General features: G+C 49.0%; 1 protein-coding gene across 4 annotated transcripts in view; it reads right to left on the reverse strand.

Moving 5' to 3' along the window:
* Positions 1-26896, reverse strand: part of LOC100615666 (CD99 molecule (Xg blood group)) — a 52224-nt gene extending 25328 nt beyond the window's left edge. For 2 of the 4 annotated variants that reach the window (XR_010154992.1, XR_010154991.1), the window contains exons 1-2: positions 26560-26862; positions 2124-2156 (exon numbers count right to left, since the gene is read on the reverse strand). Coding sequence is in view for 2 of the 4 variants with exons in the window: in XM_521374.9 (XP_521374.5) it covers positions 2124-2156; positions 26560-26626 (100 nt within the window). In the remaining 2 variants the exon portion in view is untranslated. Of the gene's footprint in view, positions 1-2123; positions 2157-26559 lie in introns of all 4 variants that reach the window. The other 2 variants (XM_521374.9, XM_063805046.1) reach the window with 2 other exon arrangements.
* Positions 26897-27195: the final 299 nt, after the last annotated feature.

Genomic DNA, 27195 nt, shown 5'->3' on the forward strand with positions numbered 1-27195 from the left:
TAGTGAGAGACAAGATCCCACCGTGGCACTCCAACCTGAGCAACACAGTGAGACCCCGTGTTGCTCACTGTACCAGGTGAGGTGGCACATGCCTGTAGTCCCAGCTACTCAGCAGGCTGAGGTGGGAGTACTGCTTGAGCCCAGATGGTCAAGGCTGCAGTGAGGCAAGATCCCAACACTGCACTCCAACCTGAGCAACACAGCGAGACAGTGTCTCAGAAATAAAAATAAAAAAAAAGTAAAACATAAAAAAGTGAAGAGGGTGGCTGGGCTCAGTGGCTCATGCCTGTCATCCCAGCACTTTGGGAGGCCAAGGCGGGCAGATCACAAGGTCAGGAGTTCGAAACCAGCCTGACCAACATTATGAAACCCCGTCTGTACTGAAAATACAAAAACTAGCTAGGCATGGTGGTGCATGCCTGTAATCCCAGTTACTCGCGAGGCAGAGGCAGGACAATCACTTGAACCCAGGAGGCAGAGGTTGCAGTGAGCCGAGATTGTGCCACTGCACTCCAGCCTGGGTGACAGAGAGAGACTCCATCTCGGAAAAAAAAAAAAAAAATGAAGAGGGCTGTCCTGGGTTGAAAAGCATTCCTCCGAAATCCACACCCACCCCAAACCTCAATAGGTGATCTTATTTGGAAACAGGGTCTTTGCAGTTGTAATCAGTTAAGATGAGGTTATAATAGATTAGGACAGGTCCTAATGACTGGTGCCCTTATAGGAAGGAAATTTGGGTATATGGAGACACAGGGAAGAGACCAGCGTTCACAAAGGCAGAGCCTAGAGTGATGCGGCCACAAGCACAGGGACGCCTGGAGCCCTCAAAAGCTGGGAGAAGCAGGAAAGATCCTCCCCTAGAGCCACCAAAAAGAACTGGATATAACTGCAGTGGATTGAGCAGTGGTCCCCGCAAAAGATATATCTACATCGTAAAGCCTAAAACCTGGTAATGAGACTTTATTTGGAAATAGGGTCTTTGCAGATGTGCTTAACAGAAGGATCTTGAGATCAGATAATCCTGGAGTAGAGTGGCCCTAAACCCAATGACAAGTATCCTTGTAAGACAAAGAAAAGGAGACACAGACACAGAGGACGAGGCCCCACGGAGAAGGAGGCAGAGACTGGAGTGATGAGGCCAGAAGCCCAGGGACACCTGGAGCTCCCGGAAGCCGCAAGAGGCAGGAAGGATCCTCCCCTAGAGCCCCTAGAGGGAGCATGGGTCTGTCTACACCTTGATCTCAGACTTCTGTCGTCCAGGTCTGGAAGATGATAAATCCCCGTGGTTTAAGCCCCCAGTTGGTGGCACCTTTTTATGGCAGCCCCAGAAAACAAATACAAAGGGATGACAAGACCCAGAAGCTGATAGAGTGATAAGACGGAATTCCTTCAATTCCTTTTCCCACGCCCTTCACCGAGGGCTCTGGGTGAGGAGCGGGAGACAGGAAGAGCTGCAGAAAAAGGAAGGAGTGGCCCCATGGAGAGAGCGGGTGCCGATTTCCAGAGGGAGGATGCCAGCACTGGATGCCCCTCTCTCCTGGGGACCTCCATGTGCTCACCTCCTCTAGCCCCCTCCCCAAGGACCTGGCAAGTTTCTGCTCGGCCTCTGACCATCACAGGACTGTGAATTATTCCACCAGGGTGGTTCATTTATCTTGACGAGGGCATCTTGCTTTTCCTCGTCATCTATGAGTCTGGTTTTTATAATAAGGCAGGTGGACACATACAGGCGGACCCCTTCACTGCACTTTGTCTTAAGGTGCTTTGCAGATACTGTGTGTTTTACAAACGGAAGGTCTGCAGCAACCCTGTGGCAAGCCAGACTCTCGGCATCGTTTTTTCCAACAGCACGTGCCCCACTTCCTGTCTCTGTATCTGCATTTTTTAGCAATAAGGTATTTTCAATTACAGTATACTGCTTTTAGAAGTAATGCTATTGCATACTTAAAAGGCTACAGTTGAGAGTAAACATAACATTTATATGTACTGGGAAGCCAAAAATTGCTATGACTCCCGTTATTGCGGTGCTCTAGAACCTAGCTGGAAATGGCTGGGATATGCCTGTATATACTATGTTAACATAAAATATTGACGGGATTTTAAAAAATGATGTTGATACTCACCAGGAAGGGCATCGGATAAATCGAAACCACCATCTAAGAGAGAAAAAAAGAGTCAACTTAGAAACAAGAAAAATAAAAATAAATTTGAATATTATAGAGATAAAAAAGATATGCGATTTTTCTGACTTTTTGTGATATTTAAAACAGCAACTTAAAAAAATTTACAAGGTGCTGTGGTTTCTCTTCTCATTCTAAATATTCACTTCCATGCCTAAAAGTAAGAATATGTTAGCCTAGGTTTTAAATAAATGATGACCTTCAAGCTTAGTAGAAATTAAAATAGTGGAAAAACACGATCATTTTGTGTATTATTCTTAACAGGCCGTTCCTTTCAAACAGATGAATACAATTTTGAATATGTACTGAAAACAACATGGGGAACAAAATTCTCCCTTTTTTATTGGCAACTTTCCTGTAATTACAAACCAAAATATAGTAGAAACACTAGACAACCCAGAAAGACACATGCATTATGCATTTAAAAAAAAATCTCATGGAATCCCACGGAATGAGGAAACTGGCATGCTGAATTATTGATAGGCTACCCTGTTTCTACAGTCTTTAATTACAACAATTTCAATGCTACTTCAACGTGGCCGGCCATCTCTGGCGCACTGAAGAAAAGCCAGATTCAGGAAAATTTGGAAAAGTCGACTTGGACTGTTTGGTCAACTGGAGGAAGAGTCAGGATAATCGTCCACATCCAGCGTCCCCACTCCTCAGCACCAAAGGCATACAACATCTCTCAACCGTCAGGAAGCACCTGCCGGTGGGTGGCGGGGGATCCAAAAACAACCCGCAGGAGCCCTGTGAACACCGGAAGTGTGTCCAGTTCCACAACAGGTGCAAACGACCAGGCTATGCTCCTGCGGGTATAAATGAAGTGTGCGTGCATATGTCACAGGGGTATGTGTGTGTGCGTGTGCATGTATATTTGGGCATTTGCAGTGCACACGTATGTATTTGTGGGTTTTGTGTGCATGTATGGGGTGTGTAGGTGGGTTCTGTGTGTGCATATGTGTATGTGTTGTGGGTGCATATAGGCAGGTGCATGTATGTGTGGGTTTGTGTATGTGCATATGTGTAGGCGTGTTTTGTGTAAGTGTGGAGGTGTATTTTGTGGGTTTCTGTGTGTGTAGTGTGTTTTTTGTGTGCATATGTGTCAGTGCATGTTCATGTGGGTTTGTGTGTGCATATGTAGGTGTGCACAGTGTGTAGGTGTGTTTCTGTGTGCCTATGGATGCATGTATGTGTGGGTTCTGTATGCATGTGTGTAGGTGTTATGTGTGCATGTGTGCAGGTGCATGTATATGTGGGTTTGTGTGTGTATGTGTAGGCGGGTGTAGTGTGTATATGTTTTTCATGTGCATGTGTGCAGCTGCATGTGTGCATGTGTCAACGTGTTTATATGTGTAGGTGTGTTTGTGCATGTGTGGGTGTGTGCATTTGTGTGTTTGTGCCTGTGTGGGTGTGTGCATTTGTGGGTTTGTGTATGTGTAGGTGTGTGTAGTGTGCAGGTGTGTTTCCATGTGTGCATATGCATAGGTGCATGTATGCATGTGTTTGTGTGCACACGTTGTGTGCACGTGTGTGTATGGGTAGGTGAGTATAGTGTGAAGGTGTGTTTTGAGTATGTACATACAGGTAGGTGTGTCCACGTCTGCTTGTATGTCTGTGTGTGTGTGTACTCATGGCTGCGTGTGTGTTTCTATGTGTGTCAACAATAAGTAGAAAGTAGACAAAACCCTCGGAACAGCTCTGTGGGCCCCATGCCGGCAACCGGAGTGGAGTCATTTCCATAACCTCGGAGCCCTGAAATGGCTGTTTCCACAACAGGACACTTGCCAGACATCATAAATGCAATTACAGCTCCTTCTGCAGCACGCGGCAGATCTTTAGACAGTAGCAAGGGAGGATCCTACTGATCCGGAATAAACCATAAGGCAGGTACAGACACACGCATATATATATGCATTCATGTTCATATGTTTCCACAGAAATCTGTAATTGTATTTTTTGAAGTATTATTTTTTCTTTATTTACATCTTACCTCGCCTATTTATTTGTGGTGCAAACAGTTCAAAGCTACTGTCTTAGGCATTTTCAAGTGTGCAACGCATTCTTACTAACCACAGTCACCCTGAGTACGGTAGACCCCTGAACTTATCCCTTCCTATCTGATGGAAATGTTGTACCCTTTACCCATGATTTCCCCATTTCCCCCACCCCTCACTCCCAACCCCTTGGTCACCGCCATTCCACTCTGCTTCTGTGAGTTCAATGGTTTTAGATTCCACGTAAGCGTGTTTGGGTCAGACGGTATTTGTCTTTCTGTGCTCGGCTTACTGCACTTAACATCATGTCCTCCAGTTCCATCCATGTTGTTGCAAATGGCAGGACTTCCTTCTTTTTTCTTTTTGAGACAGAGTCTCACTCTGTTGCCCAAGCTGGAGTGCAATGATCTTGGCTCACTGCAACCTCCGCCTCCTGGGTTCAAGCAATTCTCCTGCCTCAGCCTCCTGAGTAGCTGGGACTATAGGCGCCCGCCCATCATGCCCAGCTAATTTTTTGTATTTTTAGTAGAGACGGGGTTTCACCATGTTGGCCAGGCTGGTCTTGAACTCCTGACCTCAGGTGATCCGCCTGCCTCAGCCTCCCAAAGTGCTAGGATGACAGGCATGAGCCACCGCACCCAGCCAACCTCCTTCTTTTTTAAAGCTGAATACCATTCCATTGTGAATATACCCGATTTTCTTTGTTCATTTAACAGCTTTATTGAGGCATAGTTTACATAGCATGAAAGGCACTTATTCTCACTGTGCAAATGAATGACTTTTAGTGAATGTACAGAGTTGATATAGCACATTTTCTTTCTGCATTCATCCCTTGATGGGCTCTTCCGTTGACTGCATGTCTTGGCTACTCCGAATGGTGCTGCAATAAACATGGGAGGGGAGTGTCTCTTTGACATACTGATTTCCTTTCCTTATCCCAAATAAACATATATATACACACACATACACATACTATATATACACACACACTATATATACACATACTATATACATACATACTATATACACACACTACATATATACACACTATATACATACATACTATATATACTATATATACATACTATATATACACATACTATATATACATATACATACTATATATATACAAATTATATATTTATACAAATTATATAAACATACAAATTTTATATATATATATATATATATATATATATAGACTTGCCCTGACTTGCTGGGAATACCCTGAAGGTTTAGAAGTCATCTCTGGGGCCGGGTGCGGTGGCTCACACCTGTAATCTCAGCACTTTGGGAGGCCAAGGCGGGAGGATCACGAGGTCAGGAGTTCGAGACCAGCCCAACCAACATGGTGAAACCCCGTCTCTACTATAAATACAAAAAAATTGGCCAGGCGTGGTGACACACGTGTGTAATCCCAGCTACTCAGGAGGCTGAGGCAGGAAAATCGCTTGAATCCGGGAGGTAGAGGTTGCAGTGAGCAGAGATCATGCCACTGCACTCCAGCCTGGGTGACAGAGGGAGACTCCATCTCAAAAAAAAAAAAAAAAAAAAGTCATCTCTACATATCTTTATATGTAGATACATTAGTAGAGGGACTGCTAGATCAATTCGTAACTGTTTCAATTTCCTCAAAACTCTCTTCCCCGGAAATGACAGTGCTTCCTTGAAGGCTTACCTTTGTTAGTGCCTCAGCAGTAGACGTGACTTCTAAACCCTATGGGCATTCCCAGCAAGTCAGGGCAAGTCCCCACCCCCTCCACCCCAACAAAGAGATTCCAAGAGTCCATAATGTATTCTTTAGCAAGAAAGACATTCTCTTTAGAAAGGTAGGAGGACTTAGTAATAGGCAGACAGAACTGTCAGAATGTTAAAGAAAAAAAAAAAGCAGCAGCAATGACAAAACAAAAAACCCCACACATGTGAAAGTAAAGTACAGATATTATTTCAAGTGTAACCCTTCTTATTTCTGTAATTTCACCCTCATAAACAGAAGATGATCATAGACACCGTCACTAAAGAAACAAAACAAAGCAACATAGGACAATCCCCTTAAAGTGACTCATCCTTCCCAAGCTTCAGGAAATACTCAGAAACGGCAGTCAAGGGCGTACGAGACTCGGAAGGTTTCTAAGACCAGAGTCTTGTCTTCGCCCACTCCTCGCTCACAGCAGAACCCAGGAAACTCCAGTGTCAGGAGGTGGCCTCCATTCCCCAGGACACCCCACGGCCGGAACACAGTGGTAAAACTAGGAACTCTCCTCCCAGGCTCCACCCCACACCCTGCACTCCCATGCCCAGCTGCCTGACACAGAACACGCAATCCTAGCATGAGGACTGCTATATATTTCCACGGAAAGGGCATGTCAGCTGCAAAATCGCAGGGCACAGGGAAAACACAGTATGATCTCAATGCTTCCCTCACATGGGAAATGTCACATGTGGTACACTTTTTTTTTCCAAAAACCCTCCTGGCTTGCTCGGTTTTTGCATCTCTCCCTGGGCCTCAGGAGGGCTATTTGCCCACCCAGGTGTCCCCAGGCTTCCCCCAACCACCTTCGGGTTTAGGTCCATGCTTCTTGCTGGGCACCTCTACATTCAACAGCTCTTCATGTGCTCTTTGCAATCAAGCCACATTTTGGATTTTTTCCAATGCAGGGCCTGGGTATACGTGTGCATGTCTATGTACGTGCACGTCTATGTACGTGCACGTCTATGCACGTGCACGTCTATGCACGTGCACGTCTATGCACGTGCACGTCTATGTACATGCACGTACACGTCTATGTACCTACACGTGCACGTCCATCTACATGCACGTCTATGTACGTGCACATGCACGTCTATGCACGTGCACGTCTATGCAGTGCACGTCTATGTACGTGCACGTCTATGTACGTGCACGCGCACGTCTATGTACGCGCACGTCTATACGTGCACGTGCACGTCTATGTACGCGCACGTCTATGCACGCGCACGTCTATGCACGTGCACGCGCACGTCTATGCACGTGCACGCGCACGTCTATGTACGTCCACGTCTACGTACGTGCACGTCTATGTACATGCACGTGCACGTCTATGTACCTCCACGTGCACGTCTATCTACATGCACGTCTATGTACGTGCACGTGCACGTCTATGCACGTGCACGTCTATGCACGTGCACGTCTGCACGTGCACGTCTATGTACGTGCACGTGCACGTCTATGTACATGCACGTCTATGTACGTGCACGTGCACGTCTATGTACGTGCACGTCTATGTACGTGCACGTCTATGTACGTGCACGTGCACGTCTATGTACGTGCACGTCTATGTACGTGCACGTGCACGTCTATGTACGTGCACGTCTATGTACCTGCACGTGCACGTCTATGTACCTGCATGTGCACGTCTATGTACGTGCACGTCTATGTACCTGCACGTGCACGTCTATCTACATGCACGTCTATGTACGTGCACGTGCACGTCTATGTACATGCACGTCTATGTACATGCACGTGCACGTCTATGTTCGTGCACGTGCACGTCTATGTACGTCCACGTCTACGTACGTGCACGTCTATGTACCTGCACGTGCACGTCTATGTACCTGCACGTGCACGTCTATCTACATGCACGTCTATGTACGTGCACGTGCACGTCTATGTACGTGCACGTCTATGTACGTGCACGTCTATGTACGTGCACGTCTATGTACGTGCACGTCTATGTACCTGCACGTCTATGTACCTGCACGTGCACGTCTATGTACCTGCACGTGCACGTCTATGTAATGCACCTCTATGTACATGCACGTGCACGTCTATGCACGTGCACGTCTATGTACATGCACGTCTATGTACGTGCACGTGCACGTCTATGTACCTGCACGTGCACGTCTATGTACATGCACGTCTATGTACATGCACGTGCACGTCTATGTACGTGCACGTCTATGTACATGCACGTGCACGTCTATGTACATGCACGTGCACGTCTATGTACATACACGTCTATGTAGGTGCACGTGCACGTCTATGTATGTGCACGTGCACGTCTATGTACGTGCACGTCTATGTACGTGCACATCTATGTACATGCACGTGCACGTCTATGCACGTGCACGTCTATGTACGTGCACGTCTATGTACATGCACATGCACGTCTATGTACATGCACGTGCACGTCTATGTACATGCATGTGCGTGTGTGGATGTGCTCATGTGTGCATGTGTATTTCATATACGCATGCTCATGCATTCATGTGGTTTGTGTGTGTGCACGTGTGTGCTCATGTACATATGTGTGGGTGTATGGTGTGGGCACACATGTGCATGCATATATGTATTGCATTGCATGTGTGCACGTGTTTTCATGTGCATTGTGAGTGTGCTGAATGCACACCTGTTTGCATGTGTATATGTGCACAAGTGCACTGCATGAATATATATGTGCATTTGTTCATGTGTCTGTGTGTGCTTGTGTGCATATGTGTGAGGGTGCTATCTGAGCACACACCTGTGTGCATGCATATATGTGTGTGCATGTGCACTGCAGGAGTATGTGCATGTGCTTGTGTGTTTTCATGTGTGCTCACGTGTGCATGTGACTTGCTGTGTGGGTGCACATGTGTGCATGCATGTATATATGCATGACATGTGTGTGCATCCATGTATGTGCCTGTGTATGTGTGCATGCACATGTGTGTCTGTCTGGTGTGTGTCCATGGCCTGTCACCTCCCCAGCCCAGCTTGCCCCTCCCATCCTCCTCCATCACCCTCAGAGTCCACCAGGCTTTTCCTCCATATGACTTCCCTGGTCATAGCCACTGAGCTGGGACCAGGTGTCACTTAGAAGCTTCCTCCTTTTCTTGCTCCACCTGCCCTCAGAGGCCACAGTGACAATGCTCTGGCTCACTTCATGTTCCTTCCACTGACCCCAATGCCCCCATGGACCCCACACAAACCCAGTAACAGGGGAGGGCACAGGCCCTCCCGCCACCAGTGTCACCCCCAGGCAAGCCTGGATTGCCAACTTCCCCTCTGCTTCAGGACTAAGGCTGACGTCACCACTGAGTGTCCAAACCCACTGCTCCCCGGACCCCAAGCTCAGCCGACGGGGGTCCAAGACAACAAGTCTGAGAGTGGGTGGCAAAGGACACAGTGTGCCCCTCACGCCCTTCTCCCCTTCTCCCTCCCTCTGCCCCTAGCCCTAGCCCTTGGAGAACTCGCCTCAGCCCTGCACTTGGAGCTTGTCTTCTATTCTTATCTCTGTGCTGTTTCTACAGTTTTTAATTAAAACAATTTCAATGTCACTCCAGGATGTCTGAAGGACAAGGACACCAGAGGAGAGACAACCCCAAGCATTCTATCATCGACCTTGGGCCCTCGACCTCAGCTTCCATCGCTCAAGGCTCTGTCAGTCTGTCCCCTGCCTCCAAGGTCTCCTTTCTCCCAGATACAGAGTCCCACCCTCACCATTTTCTCCTCGGGTGACTAACACTTAAGACAGCTCCCCAAACACCACCCCACAGAGAGTAGAGAGGAAAGGGAGGTGACCAGCTCTCGATTTCATATAGACGTGGGCACCCTGAATCACCCATAATCAGACGTTCACTCCCTGGTGGAATCTGGTACTGCAGACACCTCTGAGGCTAATCTTCCAGGTGTGTGAGGGACACAGTTCCCTATGTATGTGAAGGGATGCAGTTCCCCAGGTGTGTGTGAAGGAGGCAGTCCCCCAGGTGTGTGTGAGGGAGGCAGTCCCCCAGGTGTATATAAATGGATGCAAATGCACGTGCTATTGGCTTGAAGCCTCATGGGGAAGCAAACCCAATCAATGATCATCAGTCAGTAAAGGAATCTCTGTAAATGAAGCTATCGTCTCCTAACTCAGTCCACTGCTCTCTTTATTGCCTAGGATTCATCTCCCAATTCATCACATTCCCTGAGCTTTCAGGTGGTAGGCAGGAAATTGCGGGCTCACAGCAGACACCCCCACTTGCCTTTTTGCTCCTGAAAACGACCTCCGGGGCTACAAATGTGAAGAAAACACCAACAAAACCCACCCAGCAAGAGCTGCAACCATGCCCTCAGAGAAGGAGCCTGGTGGAGAACTCAGGTGCCTGTGTTGCGCGTTTACGGCGTTCAGCTTCTCTGCAAATTTGCAAAGAGACCAGACCCTCAGCAGAACCCCCAACTGCCACTGCTGTTTCCACCCGGCCCTCTCAAAGCTCCAGATGTTTCGGGGACAGGGTAATGGCTCATCAGGGCAAGGCAGAACGGACGACAGATGGCATGAGTCAGTCTGACAAGACACTTTCTACTGATTCAAACCATGTTTACTTTTTCTCATCAGCCAGGCAACTCAAAAAACAGGACGAACCCAGAGTGAAGTCCCCGAGGCCATATGGGGTGTGTGAGTTCCTCTGCAACGTGACTAAGGCTTGCACAATGCAGGAATGCACTCAACCGTGGCAAACGCAGGAGGAGAGCCAGTACCTGGGTTCTTTTTTTTCTGACTTTTTCTTTTCTTTTCTTTTCTTTTGAGGCAGAGTTTTGCTCTGTTGCCCAGGCTAGAGTACAGTAGCACGATCTCAACTCACTGCAACCTCCACCTCCTGGGTTCAAGTGATTCTCCTTCCTCAGCTTCCCCAGTAGCTGGGACTATGGGCATGTGCCATGACATCCAGCTAATTCTTGTGTTTTTAGTAGAGATGGGGTTTCGCCATGTTGGCCAGGCTGGTCTCAAACTCCGGGCATCAAGTGATCTGCCCGCCTTGGCCTCCCAAAGTGCAGGGATTACAGACGTGAGCCACTGCGCCCGAACACTTGGGTTATCTTAAACCCCATCATCACACCATTCAGGTGTTTCACATAAAATTAAAAATTAGCCAGGTGTGGTGGTGCACGCCCATAGTCCCAGTTACTTGGGAGGCTGAGGCAGGAGAATCGCTTGAACCCGGGAGGTGGAGGTTGCAGTGAGCCGAGATCGCACCACTGCACTCCAGCCTGGGCGACAGAGTGAGCCTCTGTCTCGAAATAAATAAATTAATTAAATTTAAAAAATTAGGCAGTTCCAAGATTCCTATAACTTTCAGATTTTCATAAGAATAACACAATCATTACATAGTAACAGCAGCAGCCAGGGACATCATTTAAGCAGTGGTCTGTGTGCGCCTGCAGCTTTCTCAATAATGCCGTTCATCTCCATTAAGGGTGGGAGGCTGAAGACCCGCCACTGACCTGGGTGTCCCTGCTGAAAAATGTCCAATTCACTCAGCCCCAGCATCACCCCGGGCTGCTCACACCTGCTGCTGGCCACTCCAGTACTCATCTGCTCCTGCTGGTTTTCCACACCCTTTTCCAAAGCCCACTAAACACGAAACTTTCAGGACATTGTAGAAAACGAGGAGGAGGAGGAGGTGCAGAGGGCACGTGTGTGCTCTTTACTCGCTGCTGAGTCCTTTGATGCCAAGCAAAGGCAAAGCGTTTTTTTTTTTTGTTTTTGTTTTTTCTTTTTTTGAGACGGAGTGTCTCTCTGTCACCCAGGCTGGAGTGCAGTGGCCCGATTTTGGCTCACTGCAAGCTCCGCCTCCCGGGTTCACACCATTCTGCTGCCTCAGCCTCCTGAGTAGCTGGGACTACAGGTGCCCACCACCACGCCCGGCTAATTTTTTTGCATTTTTAGTAGAGATTGGGTTTCACCGTGTTAGCCAGGATGGTCTCGATCTCCTGACCTCGTGATCTGCCTGTCTCAGCCTCCCAAAGTGCTGGGATTACAGGCAAGAGCCATTGTGCCCGGCTTTTTTTTTTTTTTTTTTTTTTAATTTTTTGGAGGTCGGGTGGAACCAGTCACATGGTCTGCCCCTAAAAACTTTCATTCCAGGTTTGGGGGGCCTCGGGAAGGGTCCCCAACCTAGAGGTAATTGTAGCTCAGAATGGTGCAAGAGAAAATGCCTCCACATTGGAGCAAGCACCGGAAGTCCTCCTGTGTGGGAATAGCAGGAGGCAGCTGATACATTTCATTTTACTATTTTATTCAAATGGTCAAAACACCCTTATTTTTCTGTTGCTAAAAACCGAATCGCTCTGGAAGTATTGTCCTCTTTTTCAAGATGTGTCATTTAACACCGGGCAGATATCGGTCACAGGGTACAAAGTGTCCATGAGACAGGAGAAATAACTTCAGGAAAGCTCAGAGACACCATGGCGACTGCAATTAGTAACAATGGCTTGAATATTTGAAAACGACTAAAGGAGCCCATTCTGAATAAGTGTTCTCACCACACACAAAAAAGTGCTGCAAAGTCTGTGAGGTCATGCATATTTAAATCCATTTCACCATGGATACATACATCAAGACACCATGTGCAACCGCATAAACACATACAATGTGTATTTGTCAATTAAAAGAAATAAACACATCATTAAAAAAAATCTGGCTCTGAGATCTTACCAAACATACTGTAAAATTACAGAAAAGAGTTTAATAGTGTCATAAATAGTTTCAGGAATACACCAGAGTGTCATAGCCTCAGAAATACTCCAGTGCTGGGTCCAGCTTCCCGTCAGTAACAGGATGTGTGCCAGTGACTGCATATCTGAGTACAGAAAACACAATGTGCCACATTACAGACAAGTGCGAGGAACTCCGAGTTCACCAAACATCCTACACTTTAGATTTAACTGCTGAGTCCAGCGCAATCCGTTCACCCCATGGAAAGCTATGAACGCAGTGGGTGATAGTGGCTGCCGGGCCCTGGAAACATTCTCTGCTGGTGAACTATGGAAAGGAAAGGGCTTCATGTCTGTAGCAATAGTTAAACTCGTCTCTCTGTCTTCTTAGCTTGAAAATTATACATAGGTGGCTGGGTACAGTGGCTCACGCCTATAATCCCAACACTTTGGGAGGCCAAGGTGGGAGGATTGCTTGAGCCCAGGAGTTCAACAGCAGCCTGGGTGACATGATGAAACCCCGTCTCTACAAAAAATGCAAAAATTAGACAGGTGTTGTGGTGCACACCCATGGTCCCAGCTACTTGGGAGGCTGAGGCAGGAGGATGGCCTGCACTTGTGGAGGTTGAGATTGCAGGGAGCTGAGACTGCACCACGGCACTCCAGCCTGGGCAACAGAGAGCAGACCCTGCCTCCAAAAAATAGGCAGGGCATGGTGGCTCACTCCTGTAATCCCAACACTTTGGGAGGTTGAGGCAGGCAGATCACTGAGGTCAGGGGTTCGAGACCAGCCCGGCCAACATGGCAAAACCCCATCTCTACTAAATTAGCTGGGCATGGTGGCGTGTACTTGTAGTTCCAGCTACTTGGGAGGCTGAGGCACAAGAATCTCTTGAACTTGGCAGATGGAGGTTGCAGTGAGCCGAGATTGCACCACTGCACACTAGCCTGGGTAATAGAATGAGACTTTGTCTCAAAAAAAAAGAAAGAAAAGAAAAAAGAGAAAAATTATATGCAGGTGGTTAAACTGCATATACTTCCTTGTCTGCGGTGGCCTAAGGTACAAGGTAACATCTCGGCTTCATCCTAACTAGGATGACGGCACAAGGGTATAGACGTGATAGAACAAGCTCTTTCCTGTAATTTTACAATATGTTTGGTAAGAAGTGGGAAACTTTCTTTTGTTCGTGTGCCATAACTCTGGGAATGTCCCCTGAGCTAGGCCAAGTTTTACAAGAGGCCAAAGAATGGTGTGAATGTGTGGGCTGGGCTGAGCACGCCTCACACCGGCAGTTCTCAGAATCGCCCTGCGAGGGACCTGGGGAGACGTGCAATCCTGGGTCTCACCCCCAGACATTTTCATTCTGTGGTCTGGGGTGAGGCTCATGAGCCTGCATTTTTAACAAACTCCACGGTGATGCTGAAGGACCCCGCCTTCAGGAGTTCTGAGGCTCAGACAACAGCAAGGCAGGGCTGCTCGGGGTTCCCTGCTCTCCGTCCCTGTCACCCCTTCCACAGGCAGATGCTAGCCCAGATCCCATCCCTACAGGAAACTGAGTCATCACCCCCCAAGGCTGACGTGGAAACACCGGAAACTGATTTAGGGGCCTCAGCACTTTTTCCAACTTCATCCCAGCCACTCCCCGACTGCTGATCTCCTTTCAAAGTGGTCTCTGCCCTGCAGTTTTGGACTAGCTTGAAATAACCCCTCTGCCGGTCCCAACTATTAGCAGCTCACAGAGCCCTGTGTGTCTCTGTAAAATGATGTGAGGCCAACACACACACATACACACACACACACACACACACTTAACAGCTCGGTTTGTTAATTACAGCTTTGTTATTCAAAGTAGTTACGTTTTATAAAGTCTCAGCGAACACTGAATTAGCGAATAGTGAACTATTGCTCCCACGTAAATACAGGGCTACGTTCCCAGAGGTCATGAACCAACCACTACCTAGGCACGTTTTATGTGGGTTTCTGTTTAAAGACACCGTAGTGAATAGACATTGTGGAGTCACTCACATTGATCTCAAAGCCAACAGCACTATAACTCGTGCCTAAATGACGCTCATCAAATGTGTATTTTCCCCGTGAGACCATGCCAGCTTTCCTGTACTTAGGGACGCTAGGTAGCATGTCAGCACCGACTTGGGGATATTTGAAAGCGCAAAATCACTGACAAAAAGCACGAAAACACAAAACACAGGACACCAAATAGACCTTGCAAAGAACCCTGTTGACAGTATGCGCTGGCCCGAGAAGGCAGGGTCTGGCTTTGTTGAACCTCAGCTGAGAACACGTGCTATTGAGAAGCTCAACTCTGGCCAGGTGCGGTGGCTCACGCCTGTAATCCCAGCATTTTGGGAAGCCGAGGCGGGTGAATCACTTGAGGCCAGGAGTTTGAGAGCAGCCTGGCCAACACGGTGAAACCCCGTCTCTACTAAAAATACAAAAATTAGCCAGGCGTGGTGGCTGTAATCCCATGCCTGTAATCCCAGCTACTCGGGAGGCTGAGGCAGGAGAATCACTTGAACACAGGAGGCGGAGGTTACAGTGAGCCAAGATCACGCCACTGCACTCCAGCCTTGGTGACAGAGGGAGACTCCATCCAAAAAAAATAAAAAATAAAAAGTTCAATTTTTTTGCTGTTCTGTGCATGAACAAAATAGCCGAGGGTAAGGAGAAGAACATAAAGGGTAACTATTGGGTCCTGGGTTTAATACCACAGTGATGAAATAATCTGTACAACAAAACCTCATGACACATGTTTACCTAAGTCACAAACTTTCACATGTATCCCCGAACCTAAAATGAAAGTTTAAAATAAAAAAATTAAATGCCAGGAATATTGATGTGGGGATGACAAATACATTTTAGTAAGCAGGCAAGTCACAAATACAGAATCACTGAATGATGAAGATTCTGTGTACCTAGGTTAAAACAAGTTAATAACAGTATTTCTCATGGTGTCCAAAATATATCATTGTCTTTCTCAGAAGATTTAAAATCTCTTCCCCTCTGCAGCATCTTGTGAATTTGGTTGTTACACCATGGGACCGATACAGGGGCATCCTGGGGGAGGGGTAGGGGGTCACAGAATTTGGGCCCCTCGTCTGCCTCATTGGATCCTCTACCTGGCCATGAAAGCCCATTCCTTCTTTCTGAACCTGGAAAATTTCTATTCACCCCTCAAGGCCCTGGGAGAATGTCACCTTCTCCAGGAAGCCCTCCGTGATCCTCTCCCTAGCCCACCTGAAGCACTTTCTCACAAGTATTACCAGAGGCGATCTGTAAGCACATTACAGTTTAAGGAGCACAGCTCCGGACCCCAGTTCTCAACTCCAGCAGCAAATTACACACATCTGTGGGGTTTTCCTACGTCCTGATGTCCAGGCTAATTAAATCAGAAACTTTCCAAGGTGAGATGCAGGCATCTATATTTTAAAGCCTACCCATGTGATGCAAACGTGTGGTCAACTCTGCAGGCAGGGACCTGTTACAGATTTTAACTTCCTCAATATCTCTTAAAATAGCTTGTGTCTTCTCTTCTATCTCCACTGACTTAGCCACGCTCTGCCAAAAATAGCTCCAGCCCCTCCCACCTGTTTTGCATGCTGTTACCCAAAGACGGGCCTTAGGCAGGTTAAGCGTCCCCGCACAGCTGTCTGCGTCAAACCCTTCAGGGGAGCTTAAATCTGCACTCCTCAGCAGTGGCAACAGAGGCTGCCCACCATCCGGCCCCTGCAGCTCCTCTAGCCTGAGATGAACTGCAGCTGCCCCATCATCACTCTTACTGCTTGTCTGCCAGGCTGAGACACCCTTCCTCTTCCTTACACCTGGTTTCCTCTGCTCATTCTTGGAAGCTCAGTGTCCAGGGAGGGCCCCTCCTGGGAGAACTCTCTCTGACCCCCTGAACGAGTGTAGTCCCTGCTCTGTGCCTCCAGACATCCAGGCCTTCCATCCACAATGGTGCTTTTATGCCCAAATTGATGCCCTGGTTGTTACCTCCAAAGCAGAGAACAAAAAACAGGGACCACAGCAAATAGCACCAATAGTACATTTAACTTCAACCTATGTTGGCTGAAGGAATACATGAAAGAGCCATGGACTGGGAGGGTGGATGGACAGGCAGGTAAGTGGATGGATGGGTGGGTGGGTAAATGGGTGGGTGGATGGATGGATGGATGGATGCATGCATGCATGCGTGGGTGAGTGGATAAATTAATGAGTGGGTGGATGGTTGGGTGGATAGCTGGGTGGATGGATGGGTAGTTGGATGGGATGAGTGGAAAGATGGGCAGTAAGGGGATGGATGGAGGTACAGGTGGATAGGTGGATGGATGGTTGAGTGGATGGATGAGTTTAGGTGGGTGAGTAGGTAGGTGGATGGGTGGATGGATGGATGAATGCATGGATAAGTGGATGGATGGGTAGTTAAGTGGATGAGTGGGTGGATAGATGGATGGAGGTATGGATGGATAGGTGGATGGATGGTTGGGTGGATGGATGGTTGGGTGGGTGGGTGGGTAGGTAGGTGGATGGATGGATAGATGAATGGATGGATGGATGAACAGATAGGTGGATGGATGGACAGATGGATAGATGAATGGGTGAACAGATAAATGGATGGATGGTAGATGGGTAAATTGACGAAAGGATGGGTGAATGGATGGATAGATGAGTGGATGGTGGACAGATGGATGTATCAATTGATGAGTGGCTGGATGAACTAAAAGGATGGATGCATGGATGATGCATGGATGGAAAGATGAATGGAGAATGGATGGATGGATGGACAGATGCATCAATGGATGGATAAAGGAATGGGACGACGGATGGATGGATGGATGGATGGATAAATGGATGGATGGATGCACGCATGGATGGATGGATGGATGGATGAATGGATGGATGGATGGGTAAATGAATGGGAGGATGGGTTGATGGCTGGATGAATAAATGGAAGATGCATGGCTGGATGGATGCATGGATGCACAAATGGATGGATAAATGGCTGGAAGGACACATGGATACCTAGAACACGGAGACCCTGAGGAGCTGGAGAGGCCTCAGTGACTGGTCTAAGTTCACCACCAGGATTCAAGGGAGTTCTCTTCCATATCAAAATGCCCACCACTGATTCACGACATTCTCCTCCCCTTCAAGTCACACTAGTGGTGAAGGCAGGCATCCCTCAAGGTCCACAAGGCCGTGCCTGGGGAGCTCTGTTCAGCCCACACACGCAGCCACCAACTCCCAAGCCCAGCAACCCCTGTGCCCACGTCTCACCACCAACAGAACTCATGTCCACATGCATTTTTCCCCATGCTGACCATGTGATCACCAGCAAGCTCCTGAACTCTCTGACCCCAGTGTCTTTATCTACAAAAGGCCCATGAGAAATATCTTAAGGGCTCGCTGAAGATGAAATAACAAACTGAAGGCTCTTTGAAAAATGTAATCCATGGCATAGACGTTCACATCCGAGAAGCAGTCATGGGAAATCTCATGTAGGAGGGAAGAAACAGAATATCTAGTAAAATAACAATGATTCTTGACAACTCAGCCACACATGAAGACCCTCCGAGGGGCTTTTTAAAAATTCCTAATAGCAGGATGCAGTGGCTCCCGCCTATAAACCCAACACTTGGCCAGGTCAAGGCAGGTGGATGGCTTGAACTCAGGAGTTCAGGACTAAACTGGGCAACAGAGGGAGACCCTGTCTCTACAAAAAATGAAAAATTTGGCTGGGCGTGCCAGCTCACGCCTGAGGGAGGCTGAGGCAGAAGAATCACTTGAACCCGGGTGGCAGAGGTTGCAGTGAGCCAAGATTGCATCACTGCACTCCAGCCTGGTGACAGAGCGAGACTCTGTAATTTAAAAAAAAAAAAAAAAAAGGCTGGGCGCGGTGGCTCACACCTGTAATCCCAGCACTTTGGGAAGCCGAGGTGGGCAGATCACGACGTCAGGAGTTCGAGACCATCCTGGCCAACATAGTGAAACCCCGTCTCTACTAAAAATACAAAAATTAGCCAGGCGTGGTGGTGCGTGCCTGTAGTTCCAGCTACTCAGGAGGCTGAGGCAAGAGAGGCGCTTGAACCAGGGAGGCGGAAGTTGCAGTGAGCCAAGATTGCACCAAGGCACTCCAGCCTGGGCAACAGAGCAAGACTCTGTCTAAAAAAAAGAAGAAGAAAGAAAAGAGAGAAGAGAAGAGAAAACAAAAGAAAAGAAGAGGAAAGAAAAGAAAAAAACAAAAAGAAAGAAAAGAAAAGAAAAGATTAGCTGGGTATGGTGAGGTGCACCTGTGGTCCCAGCTTCTTTTGAGTCTGAGGTGGGTGGGCTGCTTGAACCCAGGGGGTCGAGGCTGCAGTGAGCTATGATTGTACCACTGCACTCCAGCCTGGGTGACAGAGCAAAATCTTGTCTCAAAAAAAAAAAAAAAAAAAATTAAAACACCTAACACGTCTATAAACCAGACTACCCAGGTAACCCTGGGCAAGAGTGACGTTTCCAAGCTTCCCGCAACGGGGCCAAAGCTGAGAACCTCGGATCTAGGTCAGCAAGAGCTACTGCAGGGTGGTCAGGCAGGTTTGTGTCTGAAACCATCACTCAGAAATCAGGAATGCAGGAGGGATGGGCATCACAGTTACCGGTGTGTTTTTAGCCTGGACTCTGTAGGATTAAAATATGTCCACCAACCTGGGTGACAGAACTAAACTCTGTATCTACAAAAAAGGTAAAAATTAATTGAGTGTGGTGGCATGTGCCCATAGTCCCAACTACACAGAAGGCTAAGGTGGGCAGGTCACCTGAGCCTCGGGGTTCGAGGCTGCAGTGAGCTGAGATCACACCACTGCACTTCAGCCTGGGCGACAGAGTGAGATCTGTCTCAAAAAAAATGATTGCAGGCTGAGCATGGTGGCTCACGCCTGTAACCCCAGCACTTTGGGAAGCTGAGGCGAGAGGTTTGCTTGAGCCAAGGAGTTCAAGACCAGCCTGGGCAATGTAGTCAGACTCCGATTCTACAAAAAGATTTTAAAAATTAGCTGAGGGTGGCACATGCCTGTGGTCCCAGCTCCTTGGAAGGCTGAGGTGAGAGATTCACCTGCACCCAGGAGGTCAAGACTGCAGTGAGCTACAATCGTGCCACTGCACTCCGGCCTGGGCAAGTCTAAAAAAAAAAAAAGAAACAAAGAAAAAAAAAGATTGCAAGCCACTGCCCGGTGATATGTTTATGACATGATGAGTGTCTAGGGGCTTGTGGTTTAAGAGTAGAAACCGCTTCCCATAGGTGGCTGTAGCTGTCCATCTTGTCTGTCTATCGGATGCTATGCTAGTCCCAAAGGACCACAGCCTCTTGAGTAAAGACCTCGACACAGGGGGCCTCTACCTTCATTGCCACCTCGGCGCGGTCTCAAAAGACAGGTGTTCATATCCATCTCCTGCTTGCCCAGATCCAAATCCCTCCCTGTCCTGCTATTCTATGAGTCTGCACCAAATGCCTAACACTTCTCTCCGAGTGTTCAATTGCTGAGAACATTTTGTGCTGAATTCATCGAAGACAGCCCTGTGTTAATTCATATTTAGAACCCAACCCATTTCCCCCAGAAGAAGACAGCTAGCAACAGCAGCAGAAGAGGCCGACTGGCAATATTTGGGTTCTGGCAGTAGTTATAAAATCTCTATGCCTCCAAGTCCATTGGCCCTAAAAGACAATGCAGTGTGTTTATTCTTGTCATCATTCCAGTCCATCGTGTTCCAGTCCATCGTGCAGAAACGAAAGCTCCTTCTGGTCAGCATCCCCTCGTGGATCAATGCTCACCAGGGAGCATTTGGACAATAATTTTGCAGGGTCAGGCAAAGCAGAAACAAACAAGAGTCAGGCTACCTGGGCAAGCTCAGGTGTCGCTGATGAGTAATGCCTGCAGAACCCTCTGGCCAGTCTGCTGCCTCCTCAAGAAGGGCTGTTAGCTCAACCAGATACATTATGATCAGCTTTTAAACAGCGCTTTGGAGCAACAGCTTTACTCCCCGAAAAGATGCAGAAAATCAGACTCTTTCAGGTGATTCTCAAAAACAGGGGACCCACCCCAGCCCACGACACCATTCAAAGTTGAGAAAGCAAAGTGAATTAAAGGGGTTTGCAACCGCTTTCAGACTCATCCAGCTGCCGTCCACAATGACAAACGTATATTATATCTCAGCCCAGCCCACCGGGACAGAGGGAGCGGAACAAAAGCTTTGCCCATGCGGCTTCTTTAGCAAGGCTTTCCATGTACCCTGTGGGCATTTTCTCCTCTCCTCTGTTGAATTTTCTTCTTTGCCAGGTGGGTGGCTGCAGGCTACTTTCACAGCCCACTTGAGAAACACTGGTTTGAATCTGACTCTCGGGGACAAGAAAGGAAGTTTCTGGTTTCCTGCTAAGCGGAAACTTTAATACTATGACTAGGAGACCGTACAAGGCATGGTGGCAACCCTGAGTCATACTGAAACAAAGCCGAAAAACACACCCATGCACCATCTCCTCAAAACTCGCCAAGAAAGAATACTGAACAGGAAATTCAAGAAAAGGAAGTCCTTCTGGTCTCTAGAGATGTGAAAAGATACCGTCAGTTGGACAAATGGGAGTAGAAATGCTGGTGAGCTACCATGTTTCAGCCAAGAGACTGGGAGTAAATCAAAAAAGAATACACTTTAGGAGGCCGAGGCGGGCAGATCACCTGAGGTCAGGAGTTCGAAACCGGCCTGGCCAAGATGGTGAAACTCCATCTCTACTACAAAAAAACACAAAAATTAGCCAGGCGTGGTGGCGGGCACCTGTAATCCCAGCTACTCAGGAGGCTGAGACAGGAGAATCGCTTGAACCTGGGAGGCAGAGGTTGCAGTGAGCCGAGATCGCACCATCGCACTCCAGCCTGGGGGAAAAGAGCGAGACTTCATCTCAAAATAAAAAGAAAAGAAAAGAAAAGAAAGAATATCAGCAAATCCCCAAGCTCTGGACAGCCTGCAGCTACACCAGCAACGATGAGACCACATTCACAAGCAATCCGAACCCCACCTCCCCAACTGGGAGAACAGAGGTGAAGCACGGAAGACAGCAGAAAATCCACATGAGCCTGGGACATGGAACCACAGGACTCAGAACGAACAAGCTTCAATAACCAGCCTTTCTCTGCCATTTCGTTGCTGCCCCTGAAGACTCAAAGTCCTTTGTCTTTCTCTGCCAATTCTCGAAAAATGGACTGTTCTTTGTTGAGGGTACTAGAGCAGCTAGAATCCAAGCCACTTCCTTGAAAACTACCCATTTCTAGGTATCTCCCATGTATCAATGAAAAATGCATGTTAATAAAGTTTGGTTTGTTTTTCCCTGTCTTTGGTTAGAGGAGTCGCTTCCAAATAAGAACGTAGGACAGTTGATTTTTAAAATGATTTTTCAGGTGGCTCACACCTGTAATCCCAGCGCTTCGGGAGGCCAAGGTGGGCAGATCACTTGAGGCCAGGAGTTTGAGGCCAGCCTGTCCAACAGGGTGAAACACCGTCTCTACTAAAAATACAAAAAATAGCCGGGTGTGGTGACATGTGCCTGTATTCCCAGCTATTCAGGTGTCTGAGGCAGGAGAATTGCCTGAGCCCGGGAGACACAGGTTGCAGTGAGCCAAGATCCTGCCATTGCACTCCAGCTTGGGTGACACCGTGAGACTCTGTCTCAAAAAAAAAAAAAAAAAAGACTTTTTTTTTCAGTCTGGGCAACATAGCAAGACCCTGTCTCTACAAAAAAATTTAAAAGTGGCCAGGCACAGTGGTGTGTGCCTGTAGTCCCAGCTACTGCAGAGGCTGAGGTGGGAGGATTGCTTGAGCCCAGGAGGTGGAGGCTGTAGTGAGCCCTGATTGCACCCCTGCACTCCAGTCTGGGCAACAGAGCGAGACCCCACCTCAAAAAAATATTTTTCAGCCTGGTCAACATAGTGAAACCCCATCTCTACTAAATATACAAAAATTAGCCAGATATGCGTTGCATGCCTGTAGTCCCAGCTAACTGGGAGGCTGAGGCAGGAGAACTGCTTGAACCTGAGATGGAGAGATTGCCGTGAGCTGAGATCGTGCCACTGCACTCCAGCCTGGCCAACAGAGGAAAATTCCATCTCAAAAAAAAAAGACTTTTCCTCCTTCGCACCCCGAGAGACACACAGGTCTTATTTCTTACTGTGTCTATAAATCACAAAGGACATGTAATTCTTTTCCCCTAAAGTAACAAGAGTGCTCAGAACATTTTCAGCAGGACTGAAAACCAGCCCAAGGTCCACGTGGCTACTGAGAAGTCTATTTCCCCAGGGGAAGATATCTGAGTCTGAAAACATTCCAGACAGTATCCATGAAATCCCGCCATGATTCCTAAATGCTGAATTGGGAAAAGTACTGTATGAGCTGCATTTCTTTCTAAATGACAGCATGTACCCACCATAGGACCTTCAGGAAGAAAAATGATTTCCAGACAAACAATCATTTACTTGAGTATCTCCAAAGTGTAAAGACATGTATTTGTCTTTACATGAAAACTCTGTCTCATACACAGAGAAAGGAGAAAGAGCTAAAGCAGGAAGTTTTTTTTTTTTCTTTGAGACTGAGTCTCTCTCTGTTACCCAGGCCATAGTGCGGTGACACGATCTCAGCTCACTGCAACCTCTGCTTCCCGGGCTGAAGTGATTTTCCTGCCTCAGCCTCCTGAGTAGCTGGGATTATAGGTGCTCACCACCACGCCCGGCTAATTTTTGTATTTTTAGTAGAGTCGGGGTTTTGCCATGTTGGCCAGGCTGGTCTCGAACTCTTGGCCTCATGTGACCCACCGGCCTCGGCCTCCCAAAGTGCTGGGATTTACAGGCCTGAGTCACCGTGCTCGGCCTAAAGTAGGGAGTTAAATGCAAAGCAATCAACTTTTACCAGAGCCAAACGCGCTGATGGAAAATCAAGGCAAACTCGCTGGATGATAAAACCCACTTCCTCTGCCCAGAAACATTCTCCTAATAACTTCCACACACACCCACAGGGGCAGGAGACAAGAGCTCTGGAGAGAGTTTAAAAAAAAAAAAACAAAAAAAACGAAGCCCACACTTGCTCTACTGGGGCGAGGGAATCCTGAAGAGGCCTGGTATTGTTCAAGAGATGTCGGTTCCGTAGATGTTTGGAGTTTTTCAAACTGCACAGGCCGCTGTGCCGTTGCCCCGGGGGGTGGGGCAAATCAGCCTTTGCCAGAGAGCAGGGATGCATCGGATGTGTGCGACTCTACTGTCGGGACGGCAGGCTCCTAACTGCAGGGGCAGCCCTGAATCAGCGCATACATGCAACTCCCAAGCCCTCCTCAGGGTTTTCCACCCTCAACACCATTGGCATTTGGGACCAGATGAATTCTTTGTGCTGGAGGCCGTCCTGGCCCTTGAAAGATTCTGAGCAGCTTCCCTAAGCTGCCCCACCCATTGCAGGATGGTGGGATGTCCCACCCCAGGGTGGCAACCAAAAATGTCTGCAACCATCACAAAGTGTCTCCTCGGGGCCAACGTCGCCCTGTGGGGACATCCTGCTCTCTACAAAGCTGAAGCCTCCTCTTTTCCTCTATACACCTCCCTCTGTCCATCCATCCCTCACCACATCCCACCTGTACCCCTGAGAATTTATGAAGGAACCAAGGAACGCAGGGTCCCCAACACTCTGAGATCAGGCCAGAGCTATCAGCACCCGTCTGAGAACCTACTTCAGGCTCAACGGGGTTTTGCAGCCTGATGCATGTTGCTATAAGAAAGTGTGTTCTGAGCATCACCAACTCAAAAGTCAACTTTCCCGATGAAACGTGTATTAATATTATTGGGACAGGCTGTTTCTGTCTCCATCTCTAGCAGGGTCAGACTGCAAAGAGGGGGTGAGAAGCGTCCCTCAAGGAGATCCATCAGTGCTGATGGTCAGGCCCTCCTCTGCAATTGGAAGGATAGGTTGGCCCCTGTTACGCCCCTATCCGACTGCTCTTCCCTACCCACCCACCCCATAGACAGGTACTCTTCCCTTCACTCAAAGCATCAGCAGCTGGAGTTCCTAAGCCCAGTCTGCTTCCAAAATCAGGAGTTCCAGATGAACACTGCTGTGCGTTTAAAAACTGTGCAACGCCAATGAGCCGACATCGCGCCACTACACTCCAGACTGGTGACAGAGTGAAACTCCGTCCAAAAAAAAAAAAAAAAAAAACACCACCACCAACAAAAACAAAAAAACTGTGCAACGACTTGTTTGGGGCTCAGAGAATATAAGGCTTTCCACTCACTCTGCTCCAATGACCTGGAACGCCAGACCAGCCGGCAAATCTGTCCCCAGGACTTCAAAATCCAGCCAAGCCCCTCACCAAGATTTACCAGTGGGAACCCCTGAGTTATTTCGTGATGGAACTATAAAGGTCCCTGTGGCCCTGTCTCCCGTCTGCCTGTTCAGATGCCTCTGTTCTCCAGGAAACTGAATTCTTAGGCCACCAGCACTCCCTTGGATATATTTCCCTGACCCCAAGCCCACAGTAGGTGCAAAAGAAAGAAGGAAGGCATGAAGGATGAAGGAATGCATTCGCAGAGAGACAAGTGAAAAACCCGTTCATCTGCAGGTGCCTGGGGAACAAATGCAGCTGATAAAACCCTACAGAGCCATCCCGTCCGTGGTGACAGCTTGCCCGCAAGAAGGAAGGACATTTAGGAAGAAAAGGGAGAAACAGGAAGCTCTGCTTGGAACCTCCCCTGCAGGCTGGAAAGTCCTCCAAGTTTTCCTCTACGGAGCAGGCTTCATTATCTCCAATCTCTACCAAGTGAAAGCACAATTTCTAGGATACCCGGGACCCCTTTAAAGAGGGTGTAAATCCATTAGCAACTCCTCCCTAAAAATAGAGACCCGGCCTAGTCACCGCAGCTCTAGGCTGAGCTAGATCCTATCAACACAAATCGGGCCTCCTCCGTCCTCCCCAGGGCTGGGCGTTCCCGCCTCTCCTTCCTAAATATGTCCAGCCCTGATAAGGCCCGTCCTGAAGTCTACACTGCCCGCAAGCCGGTCTACTTAAAAGCCTGCCCATACGAAGAGCAAAAAATGCACTGGCCACTGGAAAAAAGAATTTATAACATACCACATCCAGCAGGGTCCCCGTTTCCGTTTCAAAGGGAGGGAAACAGAAAAACATGATTAGAGTAATAATTAGAAATAGGCCCGGTTTAGGGCGTGGGAGGGTGACCGTGGCTCTTTCTTCCCCGCCCACTTTTTCTGTTTTCCGAATTCTCCACCGCTGCAGATGGACAATTTGGTAAGCACACGTTTCTTTCTGCGCCCCGTGTTGCTTGGCGCACAGCACGCGCTGAAATTCCCGGAGCCTGCATCCACAGAGTATTTTTGAACATTTTCAGGGCTCAAAGTTTTTTTCTAACTTTTCCTTCCCTTCCCCCCACCACCCGGGTCTCAGGCTCCTAGCGATTCCAAATTTAGGCCCGGGACGCAGGGCGTGGCTGTGACAGGCAACTCCAGGGCGGCCTCCGCGCGCGGCCTAAAGACGCAGGTCCCCAAACCCTGGGGGTAGATAACGGGGTGGGGTGAGGGGCTGCTGCAAAGGGAGAGAGATCTGTAAGAAAGTCCCCTAGATTGGGAAGAATCGGACGCACCTCTCCCAAGGCCGCCCCAGATTTAAGAGTTTGCAACTCCGACAACAAACGCTGACTTTTCTCTCTGGAACGGCTCCAGGAAAAGCGTTGGGGAGAAAGTGGGCGCCTCCTCCGGGCCTGGGCCCCCGTGGGCACAGCGCGTCCTGCCGGGCAGGGAGGAGGGTCCGGGTGTCCCCGCGGGGCGCCCCCAACGCCGCATCTCAAGCGGATCCCCAGTCCCGGCCCGCGCCCTGCGCGTCCCCCAGCCCGGATCCCTCCGCTCGCTCACCCGGGGCGGCGCCCAGAGCACCCAGCAGGCCGAAGAGCAGCAGCGCCAGCGCAGCCCCGCGGGCCATGGTGCGCCCAGAGCGCGCAGGGACGGTCCCGGAGTGCAGGGCGTGGGCGAAGGCGGCAGGACAGATACTCCCCCACGGGCCGGGTGGGGCGAAGCCCGAGGACTCGAAGGGGGCGGGTGAGGGGAGCGGCCCTGCAAGCTCAGCGCCGGCTGCGCCCGCCCCGCCCCGCCCCGCCCCGGCCTCCACGCGCGCACAGAAGGGGCGGGAACGCCGGGCCCAGGGAGGGGACAGAGGGGGTAGGCGGGCGGGGGTGGCCCAGGCAGCGCCGAGGGGAGTACGGTACACGCCCCGCCCCTTCTCAGGAAACTGCCCACGCCCCCTCACCCACCCACAAGGCCGTAGCCAGGGCGGCGCCGACCCGAAGCAAAGTGAACTACAACATTCTCGGGAAAGTGCGGGTCCCTCCCGGTTTACAGCCCTCTGAATGCACGCCCCAGGGCGGCCCTTAACGGTAGTGGCACAAAACTGCCGCCCTTCTTGGAAACATAGAGCCCCCTCTCCCCACTCGCCCCTGCAGCCGCTTCTCCGCCCCTTTAACAAGGACCCCCCTCACCCCCTGGTCTCCAGTG

Source organism: Pan troglodytes, chromosome Y (genome assembly GCF_028858775.2).
Source record: "Pan troglodytes isolate AG18354 chromosome Y, NHGRI_mPanTro3-v2.0_pri, whole genome shotgun sequence".
In the NCBI taxonomy this organism is placed as follows: Eukaryota; Metazoa; Chordata; class Mammalia; order Primates; family Hominidae; genus Pan; species Pan troglodytes.